Genomic DNA, 16658 nt, shown 5'->3' on the forward strand with positions numbered 1-16658 from the left:
GTGGGGGGTGTGCAGGAGGCAGTTGATCGATGTTTCTCTCTCATCGATGTTCTAACTCTCTATCCCTCTCCCTTCCTCTCTGTAAAAAATCAATAAAATATATATTAAAAAAAACACACACACACACACAAAACTGTGTTTCCCAGGAATCCTCAGTGGTCAAGGAGTCTCTCTGTTGCTTCACAATTTCCCTTTGAAGGATAAGATGCAACTTTCTGCCATCAGGGTCTGCACATGTATAAACAAGTGCCGTATCGAGGGTTCTGTTCTTGCTTGCTCCAATAGAAAAGTACACAGCACTATAAGATCTGTTTCTGAGTTTAGGAAAAGGAAAAGATGTGACCACAATTAAGTATGCCTCTTTTATCTCTGACCTTCCATCTGGGGTCACTTTACTTCTGACTGAAGTACATCATTTAGAATTTCATTTAGTGAGGTCTTTTAGTGATAAACTTTCTCAGGGTCTGGTTTTGAACATGTCTTTATCTCATCCCTAAAGTTTTAAGCTGTTATTTCTCCAGTGTCTGTATTATAATCTCTGTGTCCATATGGAACATAAACATATGTTAGTGTTTGAGCCTATCTTCCTTATCTGTTCATCTCATTCATATTTTTTATTTCTCTGGTCTTCTTTCTGGATAATTACTTTTTTGTAATCATTTTTTATTTTTCAATTATAGTTGACATACAGTGTTACGTTAGTTTCACGTGTACACCCCAGTGATTAGACATTATATAATTTACTAAGTGATCATTCCAATAAATCTCACACCCATCAGACACCATACATAGTTATTAAAATATTATTTACTATTTTTCCTGTGCTGTATATGTTATATATCTTTCTAAAGATAATCTTTTTTTCCCCTTTTAATTTCCAAATAAATCTAGAAAATGTAATCTTAAAAAATAATAAATCAGGATAATGGGTACATGTAATATGCAGAGACTGACATTTATATTTGACCAAAACCTTAGTTTGGAGAATCTGAGAATCATTGATCTGCCCCTAACCTCTCCCAGCACCCAGTTTCCTCTGTCAACTTGAGACTGAGGTCAAGCTTACCTGGATTCTGGGCCATCATGGGGCTGCTTTTGCCTGGGATGACACTACCTGCCATGGTCCTGAGTGTTCTAATACATGAAACCAGGCCAGTGCCTCAGAGGATCTTCCTGCACTTCCCTCCTTCATTACTGCCTGAATGCTGTGATGTCTGGTTCACTTGTTTAGAGATTCTTGTGAATGACCTATTTGTGAAAGAGTTACCAAGCTCTGACCATGTACAAGGTGCCAAGCCGATGTTGGGAGTCGAAAGAATCATTGTTGATTTCAACAGATTTGTATTCAGTATCTGTGGTGGGCCAGACATATCAGAGCCATATGAATGACCCCAGGCTGGGGCTGCACTTTCTCCACCCCTCCCTCACCACTCTGTACTAAGCTCCTGCATGAGGACTGACCTTCCACAGCTGCTCAGTGAATCTTTTATTGAAGAACTAGAGGCCTAGTGCACGAAATTCATGCATGGGGGTGGGGGTTCCCCCTTAGCCCAGCTTGTACCCTCTCCAATCCGGGACCCCTCGGGGGACGTCCGACAGTCGGACATCCCTCTCACAATCCAGGACCGCTGACTCCCAACTGTTCACCTGCCTGCCTGCCCACCCCTAACAAGCCCCCTGTCAGCCTGATCACCCCTAACCACCTCTGCCTGCTGACCTGATCACCCCTAACTGCCCCCCCTGCCAGCCTGGTCACCCCCAACTGCCCCCCTCTGCTGGACTGGTTGCCCCATGCAGCCTGCTGTTCAGTTGTTTGGTTGTCCCTCACTAACCCCCTCTGCCAGCCTTGTCACCCCACTCAGCCTGTTCGGTCATCCGTTCGGTTGTTTTGGATGTGAGGGCCCCTGGCCATATATATGTTAGAGGAGGATGAGTTTCAGGTGGAGGAGTATTGCTATTGTTAGGAAATTGATGAGAGTGAGGGCTGAACCAGACCCCGGATTTTTTAATGAAGTGTAATTAGGATTAACACCAGGGCAGAGTGGGCCAGACCTGCCTGAGGAGAGGCAAGTGGAAGGGCAGCATTGGTGGCAAACAGGATGGTGTTGGAAGTGCCACAAGAGCCGCTGAGCATGTCTCAACTATACCTTGGAAAGCAGAGGCCAGAAGCTGCCCACCTGATTAAAATAACAATACCCCAGAGTCCCTCTGTGATGGCCATCAAGAATGGCTTTAAAAGAACTAACTTACTGAGAGGAGAAGGAAATGGGTCAGAATTCTACAAATATCTTCTCTCCTAATATTTTTTCTGGATAAAATATCAGCAACTAATACAACATTTATAGTTCTCTAGCTTTCTTTCCCTGCCCGAAAGGGCTTCTATGTCTGTCTAGTCAACCCATAATAAAATATGAAAGTAAAAAGCCACAAACCCAAAGGGTATTAATGACAGCTAGCCTCCCTCCACCTCCCTGTCTCTACCCACCGCCTCTTCTGGTTCTGTTGGCCAAGAAGATGACAAAAACTCTCCTCAGATTTGCCAGGCTGCTCAGCTAGCCTATAGCTCAGACTCCACGCCCACCTTTCCCCCCTCCCTCCCTTTCTTCCTTCATTTCCCACCCCACCTTCCTCATTTTTAAGCAAGTGCCTTCCATTTAGTGGCCAGAAACCGTGTGTTTCCTGGCACTTCAGAGGCTGGCAATGACACCTGACACTGAGGGGTCCTTTCCTGGGATTGACAACACTCCCATTTGTCTAGATGGAGACATTTGCCGAATGGCCTCTATAGAAGACATCCGTAAATGTCCTCTTTCTAGAAGGACACTCATTCTCTGCCAGAGCTCACATTTCTTGCTTGGAGGAACCATTTGGAAATCCAGGGCCTCTGGGAAAGGCTAATCCGTCGGCTTCCCTGGCCATCGATAATCCTAATAGATGCTCCCTGTGGTAACTGGTAACTGAGGTAGCCTTTGGTTAACTTTTATCTGCTGCCTCTGTAAAACTAGATATTGACTGCTGAAAGTCAGTATCTGCTGTTCATTCAGAAAATGAGGGTACTTAACTTGAGCAGCATTGTGGGGGTTATTAGCTTCCCACCTCCACCCCATGTCCTGACAGTCTCTATTCCAGATTCAGGTTGTGGCTTTTAATTGTGACAGTGCTTTGAGGGCAAGGCAAAGCAGAGCAGTTTAACAAAAGGTCTGCCATCTGTTGAGCACTTCCCTGTGCCAAGCACTGGCCAAGTGCTTTACTTCTGGTAACTCACTGAACCCTCAAGCCACCTATTTTGCTTAGGAAAGTTATGAGAGAAATTGAGGTTATGAGAGTTTAAAGAACATCTCCAGGGTCATTCAGCACAGTAACCCATCTCTCAAAGAGCATTTCCTGCAGGCTTTCTACTGGAGCTGAAACCTTAGCAGTTAGAAGGAGAGAACTAGGACTCAGGTTCACTCAGCCCACTTTGCATCTCCCTTGTCTTCAGTGGACCTCTCAAGAGGATGGCATATGTCTAGTCTCCAAGCCTGTCTCCTGTTCATGATGGAGCTGCAGCCTGGCTGAGGAGGCCATATATTCCTGAGAGTGCAGGCCCTGAGGGTCCCAGAGGATCACCAAAGGGCACAGGGTATGATCTGTAAAGGCTGGAGACAATCTGTGGCCTGGCATGGGCCAAGAGGACAGGGGCCTCTGTCCTGCAGGGATGGGCCTGGAAGGACAAATAGTTTCTGACAGAAAGGAGGAAAGTCAAGGACTAACAGGAATGAGATGGGTATGAGCATAGGAGGGGTGATGGCTGTTAGAGTGACGTGTGCTGGCTGTAGGGAAGAGGTGGTCTCATCAGTATTGGAAGTGCTGCAGGATTATGTAAGCTGGGACAGGTGTCAGGGCAGGAGGGTGCTTGTGACTTGGAGTTGAGAAGGCCAGTGAGGTGGAATGTAGCATAGCTGCCTCTTCTCATTTACACTGTGTTTTCATTTTACATTTGGAAGAAATAAACTGCACAAGATAAACTCAGATAGCACACAAGAGGGTAGAGCAAAATGTCCCCTCTGATTTAGTCCCCGATCCACTTCCAGGAGGCTAAGCATTGCACATCCGGATGAATGTGTGTGTAAGTGTGCATGACAGGCATTGCCTCTGCTCCCTACACCATGGCAGCCCCCCACGGAAGCCTCTGTTCTTTAACTTGTTTCCCCCTTAAACATCCATCTGGGTAATGGCACCTTGTCAGGGCTCTTTAAGTGAGTTCCTCTTTACATTACACTCTTCAGATCATTTCATTTCAACAGACATCTCTGATTGTTCACCCCTTCCTGAGATGAATGAAGAACAAATGCCTATGATTTTCCATATCAAAACAAACATTCTTATTAACCATTTCCTTGTATTTTAATTTAGAGACCTTGAGAGCAAGTGACTCATGGGCCAGAGGGCCCTGCCCAGCTGTCAGCCAGGCCCTAGATTGGAACAGGTTTCTGCAACCCAGGCATCTCCTCCTCCCACCTTCCTTCCTGGGGCCTTGACTGGTGTTGCCTCAGCGGCTGGCTTTGGTCCTGCCCCTGCCATAGCACACCCTGCTGGGTTAGACAAAAGCCTAGACCCCATCCCACAGCAGAGGCTGCCCATGGGGCCACCCTGGGTGCTGCATTCTATCAAGGCAAGTCTGGCAGCACTGAGGTTAATCAGGTTCAAGTGCATTTTTCAAACACATGTAAACTGTTAAGTGTAACCACAGAGTAAACTATTCGGGGAGGAAACACCAGGTTTTCTATGTTGCTTTTTCCTCTGCTTGGCTGTCATGCACGTCCATCTATCTATCGATCCATCCAGCCATTTATTTTTTTTAATCTTCACCCAAGGATTTTTTCCCCCATTGATTTTTAGAGAGAGTGAAATGGAGGGAGGGAGGGAAAGAGAGAGAGCGAGTGATTGATTGATTGATTGGCTGCCTCCCCCAGGCCCCTGTTCTGGGATCAAACCTGCAACTCAGGTATGTGCCCCAACTGGGAATCAAACCCAAAACCTTTTTTGGTGCATGAGACAATGCTCCAACCAACTGAGCCACTGGCTTGGGCCAGCCAGTCAGCTGGCCATTTATTTTGATAAAGGAAATTGGGGGAAATCTAGTTTTCTTCCCCTAGAAATCAAGCCTGCTGTACTTTTTAAAATATCAAGTGTCCTAGTATCCTCAATTATAGTAGCTTACATGTACCCATTGTTCTCAGCAAGTAACTTGGCAACTCAGTAATCCTCACAAACCTAGAGATAACCTCAGTTATCATCCCCCCTTCTGTAGAATGGGAAACCGAGGCTCAGGTAATTCTTGACGCGTCTTACAGTTCAGTGCAGGAGCTGGGATGTATACCCAGAAGACCCCCGCTCTAACCACGGTGTGCTGGTGGCTCCTGCCCTCCACCAAAGACAGACCGAGGAGGTGGCTGACACAGAGGCTCTTGAGATTTGGGGAGGTAGAGGAAGGCTTTCCGGAAGGGGAAGATATTCATGCACGGGGCTGTGTTGGTGGGTTAGATGAGGGTAATGTTTGCCAAGAATCATAATATCTCTTTGTTAATGTGTATAATGCAATTTTTTTTTACTTTGAAATATGAAAAACAATTAGCTGACTTTAGAAACTCCCCAATGAAGCTGTGTTTCTGTCTTATTGGGAGAATTTGTGGGGAAGGTGATAGACTGGACAGAGGCTGCCACGGGGACCCTTAAACTCCTGGCCCTTATGAGGGGCCTGTGATGTGGGCTTAACAGCAGGACAAGTTTGTGTCAGATTTGGAACATCTACAGAAAAGCAACAAAATGACTCATTCTTATAAAACACCTTATACTCTGCACAGAAAACACCACCTTCAATTACTGCTGTAGGTTTTATTTTCTCTGTGGAATCCCTGGTTCCTTTTGAGGCTCCTGGGACAGGCAGATCTGGAGAGCTTTGCTGTGGCCACAAGTGAGGCCCTGGAACTCTGGGTCGATGGCTCAGCAGGCTTCAGACTCTGCCATTCATCTCCTGAAAAGGTGGGATGTAAGCCAATGGACTGGGCCATGGAGGGAATTGGAGGAAACTGGTGCAGTCAGGGTGCAGGAAACCCTAAGCAGCAGTCTCCGATTGGGGTTGATGAGTTAAGGCCTTCAGGGATGGAGTAAAACAGTTCTGAACTCAGCAAACTGCTGATGGAAGCCTGGTGACTGGGAAGAAATGACAATAAACAGATTCCTTGTCATGTTGTTGGCTTTGTAGCAAATATCTGTTTTCTCCTTGGGATTACGTGAACATTGGCTTTTCTTTGATTTCTGGTGGTTGTTCTCAGTATTTCTTTTGTTAGAGGAGATGCTTCAAACTGCTCTGTAGAAGCCCCCAACTCTCTGCTTTGCAAGGCTTGTGTTTAGAGTTTGGCGCAGCCTCCACACATCACCTGTTAGCTGTTAGGAGTCTAATTCTGCAAACCATGACTTCATCTCCCTAAAGAAAGATAGACAGAATGCTTCAATCCAGCAGATATGGTTCAGTTCAAGATGTTTGGAGGGGGAAAAAAAAAAAAGACTCTAAGCCTTTGGTCTCTGGGTGAACTTGGAAAGTAGACCTGTCAAAGGTATTCATGTTCAGACAGCTGGTCTGTAGCTGAAAAGGCTGCCAGATAATGCTGTTATTCAAGGCTGTGAGAATTTTGTCAAGTGGCCTTAAAATGATCTTGCTCAGTGAGGCTGGGGAAAGTTGGGCCCAAAGGTGCCTCTGCATTGCTTGCTGATCTGAGGAGAGAATAAGGTCCAGGCCAGCACAAAGGCTGTAGAGTGGGAGCCAAGCTGCTTGGGTGTCTCGAAAATTAGATCTTCAAACAAATAAACAAACAAAAGATCTTTAAAAAATAGCACATGAGCTGGCTGGTGGTGTTCATTCAGTAAGTCCCCTTTGTAGTGTTTATAATTAGGGAGCCTTACCACACTTAGGGTTATCTCCAGAGTTGACCCCAAGTGCTTTAGGTCCCAAACTAGAGTTGGTCAGTGGTAACAAAATGAAACTGTCACTGGCTAGGAAGACTTGGCTTGAGGGGTGGAGAACCTGGTAAGGGGACTGTTTCTTCTCCTAACTGCTCTTTCCAGTTTCCTCCTGTGGTTTCTTATAGATTCCATTTGTTGTGGTTACAGCCCCCAGGGCTGTGGCTTCTGAAAACTCCCTCCAAGAGAGGATGCAAGCTTTGAGCTCTGGAAACTGGAGAAAAGGATTTGCATCTGTAGATCTGGTGTTTTCCTGGTTCTCTTTCTCAGAATTCCTTTTCTTTTGAACCAGCAGAAGTTACAATTTTTTTTAGAATTGCCCAGAACCCTCCAAACCAGGAGCTGCATCAAGGGCAAGACACCTTCCCCCGAGGTGAGGTGTGGGGTCCATTCAGGTGATGCTGACTCTGCCCTAGCCCAGGAGGCAGCCAGTGTATGTGTGTGTGGGGGCATCCCGGTGGGCTTGGGGTGCAGTGGCAGGAATCCATGTCTAGCTGAGCTGGGCTTTCATGATTTAGCCCAGGGGTCCTCAAACTTTTTAAACAGGGGGCCAGTTCACTGTCCCTCAGACCATTGGAGGGCCCGACTATAGTTTTAAAAAAAAACTATGAACAAATTCCTATGCACACTGCACATATCTTATTTTGAAGTAAAAAAACAAAACGGGAACAAATACAATATTTGTATTTGCATGTGGCCCGCGGGCCGTAGTTTGAGGACCCCTGATTTAGCCTTTCTATCACTTGCAAAGCCCAGATCATTTACTAGGAAGGAAACCTAATCAGGAAATCTCCTGGTGGTTCACACCCTGCCCCAATCCTCAGCAGTGGGCACCCTCTCCTTCCCGAACATGCCCTGGAGGGCAGATGGGACCTGTTCCATCTTGTCCAGTTGCTGTCGTTTTGCACCTCCCCTCCCCTGCAGCAGGCAGCCCTCTCTTAGCCAGGAAAGCCTTTTGCGACTGGGCTTTTACAGTGAGACTGAGGACAAAGGGTGGGTTTTAATGAAAACTTGGCCAGGGGAGTTTGTGCCCTGGATTCCTGCTTTTGTTATCAGTCAGATTTCTCCCCTATCTTCCTTGGCTGTTGTAAAATGCCCAGCCCTCTGCGTGCTGCAGTGTAGGGTGGGGCAGGGCACCCACTTCTCATAAAAGGTGTGTCTCCCAGGTGCTCTGTCTTTTGTGTCCCTTGATGAAGGGGTTACTATGGTAACTGTTCCTCTGGCAAACAGGCAGGAATAAATGGAAGACAAGGCTTTTGCTCAATTCTAGCTGGAGTATGGTTCTCTGCCCCTCTTTTTTGTCCCCACTTGATATAGCTTTCCTCCCACTCCACAGGGCTGAGTTCAAAGGTGAGCTAAAGTTTTGCAAAAAAGGATAGAGTCTTGGAATTTCTGGTTCTTTGGAGAAGAAGGCAACAGAATGACACTCCTGCCCAGCTCTTCCCAAGGAGCCAAATCATACTTCATTCCACTGCACACATCTCCCCCAGGCCCTCCACACCACCTCATTGTCACTCTCAGGTGGATCTAGTCTGGCATCACAGAATCCACCGCTTAATTAGCAGTAAGTGAGCCCAGACCTTGCAATTTCCCAAGTATAGAAGCTCAGGCCATTGGAAGTTTCATCCACAGTGTGAGGGTTCATGGGGGAAAAAAGCTCATGGAAGTCAAAGGGAATTTCGGAGAATTGATCTTCAGATTTCTCAGCCATGGGTGCTACTTATAAGTCACTCCATTGCTTTATTTCTCTGTGTTATATACTGCCTGTCCCCTACCCAAATCAGGCCCTTCCCCACCCTCAGGGCTTTGCATTCATCACCTCCATCTTTCCTGCACCAGTAGAGCAGCACTGCTAAAAATAAAAAGACCACATCCCCCCCCGCCACCCCCAACGGCCTCTGTGCCTTCTCTTGGGGAAACCCTTCCACTAACACTCCAGGCAGGAAGAGGAACCAGGCCCCCTCCACTTTTTCTGAGAAACCGCAATTTCAAACGATCTTCTTGCCAAAGGGATGGGCTTAGGGCACCACTGTGAGTGCTTCTTTCTCTCTCTGAGGCCAGGTGAAGACTTCTTAGCACATTATGGGGAAAAGGTTGTAATCCACCTGCCTCCTGTATATTCTGGCTCTGCAGACACTGATGGCCTTCCCTGTGGCCTCAGAAAGTGGGGGCAGGCTGGGGAGGGGAAGGAATGGTGGAGGCCAGGAAGCCAGCCAAGTGGGCTACAGCTCCATGCTGCAGCTGCCCCTCTCCAGCCCTCCTGCTGCACGGGCTCCAGCCCAGCAACAGCTGTGACCAGCTCTCCTTCCCGTGCCCTTACTCTCAGGGTCTGTGCTCAGGTCAGACTCCTGCTTTTGCTCCCTCCCAGGCAGTAGTCAGGACATTAGCACTACAGACGTGCCACCTGCTCCATGAACACGGGAGAACGAAGGGCAGGCTGGGCTGGCCAGGCACCTGAGAGGCCTAAGGTCATTTAGGCTTCCCAAGCACCCTTCTCCACTTAGCAAGAGATAGGTCCATCTGCACTGGGCATCAGCACTCTTTTTTTAAAAAATATATTTTTATTGATTTCAGAGAGGAAAGGAGAGGGAGAGAGAGATAGAAACATCAGTGATGAGAGAAAATTATTGATTGGTTGCCTCCTGCACGCCCCTTACTGGGAATCGAGCCCACAACCCAGGCATGTGCCCTTGACCAGAATCAAACCCGGGACCCTTCAGTCCGCAGGCCGATGCTCTATACACTGAGCCAAACCAGCTAGGGCTGGGCGTTAGCACTCTTGATGGCCTCTTTCTGTTTTAAAGTTGTGCTGATCATTGATTTCACCAGCAATAAAAACATTCTCTCCTTTGTTGCCTGAGAAACACTTTTTGTCATGCTGAGGTATCAGCATGAAAGGGTGATCAGGTAGAAAACTGAAGTTTGTTTTGACAACAGAGACATTTTTTTCTGTGAACAACTTGGTCAAGAACTGAATCATTCAAGATGGGAGACATTTGAGAACCGAGGTTTGACAGTATTTTTATGACATTGACTTTGTAAAGAGTCTAGTCATCTCCTTCCAGTTTTGAGTCTGAGTGTGCAGGCGGTCAACATCAACTTCATCGACAGAGACTTCCTAAGCACCTGTAAAATTCCACCGCCCCCTGAGGCCCCAAAACCCATGCATGACCCATTGCTCAGTTCCATGCAGGCAGGGTTCACTCTTAGGGACCACACCATTGGCTTATCAGGGTTGGTCTTGGTGACATCTGAATGCCGACTACAGGCAGCCCTGTTCTGACAAGTAAGTTCAGATCTCAGCTCTACCACTTCTTACTGAGGGACCTTTGACCAGTCACTTCTCCTCTGTAAGCCTCTGTCTTCACCTCCAAAACAGGGTTGGACCAGGGGTTGATTCAGTACTTCTGTGACTTAGCTCAAAGTGTGCCAGGCAGACTGCCTGCATCTTCCCACCTCAGGAAGCTGCTTCGTGAACTGATACCTGTGTCCATTCCCAGCTCCATGAGTGGGGTCAGGAGGATGCATGTGAGCCTCTGATGCTCTAATGCAATCATGTGCTCTTCCCCTCTGTTCCCTACAGCGGAGATTTTGGAGCTGGCTGGCAACGCGGCCAGGGACAACAAGAAGGGACGGGTCACACCTCGGCATATCCTGCTGGCCGTGGCCAATGATGAGGAGCTAAATCAGGTACGAGGCTCTCCTAGCCAACCTACCCCAGACACCTGAGAGACAGAGCTGTCTGTGCAGAGGGAGGTTGGCAAGTTGCTGGCTTTCAAAGGTGTGGACTGCATTTTGGACTGTTAGCAGCTTCCCTGCCCCCCTTGGAAGTTTTTCCTGAAGGCTTTATTGGGGGTGGGGGCCAGGAATGAAACAAGGTATTTGGCTCCCAAATGAACCACCCCTCCCCCCTAGTGAGGAACTCTGAGGACTTGTTCCCTGTGTAGTGAGCTGAGTCCCGTCAGCATCCTTGTAGATGCCATGGAGGGAGGAACTCTACCAACCAAAATCGAAAGCATGGATGGGCAGGGCTGACTTCTTGAAGGTCAAGGGCAGGCTGGTCTAGCTCACCATCTGCTACTTTGGTTTTCCTGCAAGCTACTAAAAGGAGTCACCATAGCCAGTGGTGGGGTGTTACCAAACATCCACCCAGAGTTGCTAGCAAAGAAACGAGGATCCAAAGGGAAGTTGGAAGCCATCATCACGCCACCCCCAGCCAAAAAGGCCAAGTCTCCATCCCAGAAGAAGCCAGTGTCAAAGAAAGCTGGAGGCAAGAAAGGGGCCCGGAAATCCAAGGTATGTGATTTGGCAGGGGCGTGTGGGGTAGGGCAGGGCAGTGCAGATAGGTGGTTGTCAGGAGAGTCCCCTTCCTGCTGAGTGCTCATCCCACCGATGGGGTGCAGCACTACAGAGGAACATGTGGGATCTGATTACAGAGGGGCTAGTCCTACTCAAGTGGCCAGAGTCTGGACACATTTGGGGGACTGGATTCCTGCAGGCAAGGAGTATGTGAGGTGGGTGCCAGGAAGATCAGGATGGAAGGACCTCATGCCTGGCCTTTCAGGGAGATGCCCATGCCTGTGGGAAGTGACCTGTGTGTACAGGATCTTCCTGGTGCTTGGACAGCTACCATTGAGTCCTGCCCAGAGGTGCCAGCTGCTCACTTGCTCCTGATACTCTCAGAACTGATGTTGCATTGCCATGGCTGCTTGTCCTACTCTGAGCATGTTCCAGCAGGGACAGTCCAAACAGTTTGCTTTTTAGAATGATTGCCTTGTTAAGGAGTAAAACAGACACATTATTCAGGCCCTCCTGCTAGACCCAACTTGGACTGAGACTAGGTCCTGGGTGCTGATCATTTTGTGGTGAACAAATTCCTCTCATTAGTGTGTTCCTTCGTCACTGGGCCCTGCCTCTCAGCAGTTGTCACAGTTGCTTTGAGGCCCAACAAACAGAGGTGCAGTGCAGTTAAAGCTCTGTCTTTATAGATGGAATTTTAAGGCTGTGCTACCCTGCGGCGCCCCCTCAGGAGTCATCCTTCTCCAGCCATACTGGAGGAAATTACTTCTGGCAGAAGGTGACCTACCTGTTTTGTAAGACCCTCAATAAGAACTCTTGGAAATAACTCTTGGGTTCTGATGCAGTGTAAGGACGTTTTTCCTACCAGAGCCCACGCCTCTCACCAGAGTGAGATGGTGAGGTCACCTCCCAGATGGGCTCCAGGGGCCCTGACCCAGAGTCACATCCTGCATATCCCCTCCTCTGACCTGTCCAAAGATCAGGTCCCTGGCCTGTCTGTGCCACAGACAGACTGGCTTTCACCACAAGGGGGCACCTTTCTGACCTCTAACCTCCCATCCACACTCTTTATTTAGTTGAGGTGGAAGAGGCTATGTTTTTAGTACCTCCTTCTGGGTGTAAACAAATGCTTTCCTGAAGACATCAGAATCTAAATTCCTCTTTCCAACAGACCACCCACCCCATTCCCCCCATCTCACCCACCTGGCTCTGAATTGCTCCCAGCTCTTTGAGAGAGAAATCCGGTATTGAAGAGCATCCTGTAAGTTTATTTCCAGACGCTTGCATTCCACCTAGCTCACAAGTCCTGGAGGAGGCTTGGAATCGGGGAATTCACACAATGCTTCATTCTCATTCCTGCTAACTGTAAATTTAGCAGGTTGAACAGTTTCTTTCCCCCCTTTCACATTTGCAGCTGGACAGGGGCATGGGGGGCGGCGTGTAGAGCAAGATGGGGAAAGAGAGGAGAAAAGCACCTGTGCAATCCTTTTTAATTAATTATTAACTAACTAATTAATTATTTTTTAAATCCTCACCCGAGGATATGCTTATTGATTTTAGAGAGACGGAAGAGAGAGAGAGAGAGAGAGAGAGAAACATGGATGTGAGAGAGAACATTGATTGGTTGCCTTCTGTATGTGCCCCAACCGGGGATCGAACCCACAACCTAGGAATGTGCCCTTACTGGGAATGAAATCCGCAACCTTTTGATTTATGGGACGATGTTCCAATCAACTGAGCCACACTGTCGAGGGCTGTGCAACCCTTTTTAAATGTTAAAAAAGAAGATGAAGGTGCCAAATCCATCATATCTTGATAATGGGCCCCAGAGAGTCGGGGACCAGCAGGGCAGAACTGCAATCTTTGGCCTAGCTGTCCTCAGGCTGTGCCCAGGCCCTTGTTCCTGCAGGCCTGCTGCTCATTGATGTTTGGGCCTCTCTGACTCCAGTGTGTCTGGGAACAGTGGGCTGAACCTTGCTATCTGTCACCCTGATTCCTCCTGGTAGTTTTGCCAATGACTTCCTGAATTTCCAATTGACCAAACACTAAGGTTTTTTCTATCTTTTTGGAAATATAGCAGTGTGTGTGTGTGTCTGTGTGTGTGTCTTTAGCTCCTAGTAGCTATATTTGGAACTCAGTGTTTCTAATAACCATATGCCAATAATCACTCGAACACTCCACTTTTCCCTTGATTACAAAAGCAGGAAATCTGTTATGGTGGTCTGTTTTTCTTCCATACAATAAAACACATTGTCTGCTTACTGTACGAATATTTGGCTAACATTAAACCCTGGGGGAAGCTGAAATTGGAACCGTGAACAGCTAATTTTCAAAACATTTGTTTAATGTAAATTGTGGTGTCAGCTCCCAGAAACAGCGGAGAACCCTGCAACTCCAGGTTTAAGTGGAATGTTCTGAAAATAACCTTTCCAGAGACAGGCAGAGAGAGCCTTAGTAACATGCTAAAGTATTTGCAGTGAAAGGGAGTTGGTATTTTTCAAATGTCAACACTTGAATTCCAAATCATAATTTTCTCCCCAATTCTGTATAATTGGACGTTTTTTAAAATCTCCAGTTGTGACAGCTGAGTCAGCTATGGTGGAAATAGAGAGTAGAGACGGCAACAGAACACACCAGGGCTAGGAGTCTGGAGCCTTGGAAGTGCCTTAGGGCTTCTCCTTCCTACTTGGGTGGCCTCAGGCAAGTCTGTGACTCAGTTTACACCCCCTCCAATAAAATGATGGGGTCCATCCCAGACTTAGAATTTAGTGACTCAATGAATACTTGCATAATGTATTTTTGACTAGGTAATATGTGTAAGAATTAGGATTTTGCAAAAGTATGCAGTAATAGAATCTCAATCCCACCAGTCCCCCCACATGCCCCCAGATGGGTCTCTGTAATCAGTCTTTATGTATCTTTTCACAAAGTCTATGCACATAAGAGCATATCTTTATTTATATATATATATATATATATATATATATATATATATATATATATATATATAAAGGCCTAAGCACCGTTATGATGGAATGACTGGGAACTACCTGTCAGCCAGTCACTGTGACGCGCACTGACCACCAGAGAGCAGATGCTCAACGCAGGAGCTGCCCCCTGGTGGTCAGTGTGCTCCCACGGCCCCTTCCCCCAGCGAGCCGGCCCCCATCTGCCCCTGGTGCTAAGCCATTTGTAGAGACCTGCTTCTGGGTCAAGGTTTCATACATAGCAGAGCAGCTCCCTCGCTGTGATCTATTGTAAGTCAGCCCTTGACACAAGGGTTTGTCTTGCTCCCGTCCTCTCCCTTCCTCAGGGGCCTCCACCGCCCCCCCCCCCCCCCGCAGTGGTGGTGCAGTGGTGAGGGAAGTAGGAGGGGGGAGGTGGGGAAATTCGCAGTGGTGGGATGCCAAGGGTGGCATTGGCATCCAGCATCCGTTCCTTCTGCGCCCGGCAACTGTTGCCTCCTCTCCCGATCCCGCCGGGGCCTTTGGGCCTGGGCTGGGACAGGGAACCGGGGTTGGGTGGCAGCGGACACAGCCCCTTTCCCAGGGGGGCTGAGGGTCAGTTCCCTTCTCAGGGCCAGCGGCCAACCTCCCGCAGTCCCTCCCCCTATTCTTCCCTGCTTCCAGCCAACCTACTGTGGTCCCTCCCACCTGGCTGGCCAGTCTCCCTCTGCGGTCCCTCCCCCGGTCAGCCAACCTCCTGTGGCCCCATTCTCCCCCTCCCATGCACGAATTCATGCACTGGGCCTCTAGTAGATATATAAAGCCTTCCCCATCCTACCTACCTTTAAATATAACAATAACTATATACATATAATCTTGTTACCCACTGTTTTGGCAGTGTTACTTAGTGGTTAAGGGTGCCAGCTCACCTGGCTGTATATTCTAGTTCTGTCATTTTCTGGCTGTGTGATCTTGGCAAGTGATTTGACCTCTCTGGTATCAGTTCCCTCATCTGTAAAATGGATGGTTGGGAGGTTTAAAAGAGAACTCATGTAAGTGCTATAGCATTGTGGCACAGATGTTAGCCACTGTTGTTATTAATTTGGCAGTGCTTTCATATTGGTGCATATAGAACTGCTTTAGTGTTTCATGTATGATTCTAGTTACTTATATATTACACAAGACCAGTGTATACCCATATCTCTATGAATGGACTTTCTTTTGGTTTCTAGCATTCATTCTGACACACAGCACAGTGATCATCACTGTATGTGGGTCTCTGTGCTCAAGTGCAAAAGTATCTATAGGGTAATGTCCTCAAGGTGAACTTGCTGAGGCAGATTGTATTTTTTTTAACTTCAGTGGCAATTGCTCATATATAGAGCATTTTACCCCATTAAGAAATCTCAAAAGCTGTTTCATTCTTTCAACTTTTAACACTGGCTGTTAAAGAAGATGTATGAATGTGATTGATATTGATCAAGTCTGCATGTGCTTGTTACTGTTCTCAGTAGCAGTGAATGAAAGGCACTTGCCCTCCCTCCATGTTCAGTGAGCTTTGGTCTAATGAGAGGGGCAGAATCATTATAAGAGGTTGGAGGGGACAGAGCAGGTGCAAGGACAAAAATAAAGTGGAGCGATGACATGGGCAGTGTAATTTTACATAGGTGGTCAGGTGAGCCCTCTGTGGTAAGGTGACACTTGAATGGAGACCTGACAGAGTAAGGTATCGGGCATTCAAGTGACTGGGGGGAAATCTCCTAGCAGAGGAACAGCAAGTGGGCCCTGAGTAGGAGCGTGCCTGCTCTTCCCAGAGAGAACTTGACAGAATCTGCATGTGGGGTCCCTGACACGTCTATAATGGATGTCTTTTGCAGTCAGAGAAGCCTCAGATGCATAAAATACCAAAGATTCAAAGGAAATCATTTAAAAAAGAAAAAATGTGTTTTTCCTTGTGATGAGAAGAACTCTTAGGATCTACTGTCTTAACTGCTTTCAAATATATCATACACCAATGTTACTAGGTGTACCAGTTAATAATGTGGATTTTTTTTCAATAGATGGAGTTACACATATGTTGATATATATGCGATTTGATATGTATGCTATTTTGTTGTATTGACAGCAAGCTTCAGAACTTCATATGTCAAATTTTCTGAAGGTATTAATATTATAGATATTTTTACGCTTAAAAATTTTGAATTTCATGCCAAAAAAAGAGCATTTGCAGGAAGTTTTAATTCATTATTTTGAAGACAATGCTCTGTGTTTGGTGGGATTAGGAAGGTGTACTGTATGTATTATGAGCTTCTAAAACCAGGTGAAACTGATCGCTAATACTGATTGCTATCAACAACAAATAATCAATTTGAACCATGCTTTGAACATGAAATGACCAGAATGGGCCAGAAG

General features: G+C 47.1%; 1 protein-coding gene across 8 annotated transcripts in view; it reads left to right on the forward strand.

Annotated features, from left to right (window-relative positions):
- The window catches only part of MACROH2A1 (macroH2A.1 histone), a 75324-nt gene that overhangs the window by 21545 nt on the left and 37121 nt on the right, over positions 1 to 16658 (forward strand). For all 8 annotated transcript variants that reach the window (XM_070414961.1, XM_070414965.1, XM_070414964.1 and 5 more), the window contains exons 3-4: positions 10586 to 10692; positions 11101 to 11298. In XM_070414961.1, the coding sequence (XP_070271062.1) occupies positions 10586 to 10692; positions 11101 to 11298 (305 nt within the window). The remainder of the gene's footprint in view (positions 1 to 10585; positions 10693 to 11100; positions 11299 to 16658) is intronic.

The sequence above is a fragment of the Myotis yumanensis genome, unplaced genomic scaffold (genome assembly GCF_028538775.1).
Source record: "Myotis yumanensis isolate MYYU_CA2020_CCGP unplaced genomic scaffold, mMyoYum1.0.hap1 SCAF_5, whole genome shotgun sequence".
Classification (NCBI taxonomy): Eukaryota; Metazoa; Chordata; class Mammalia; order Chiroptera; family Vespertilionidae; genus Myotis; species Myotis yumanensis.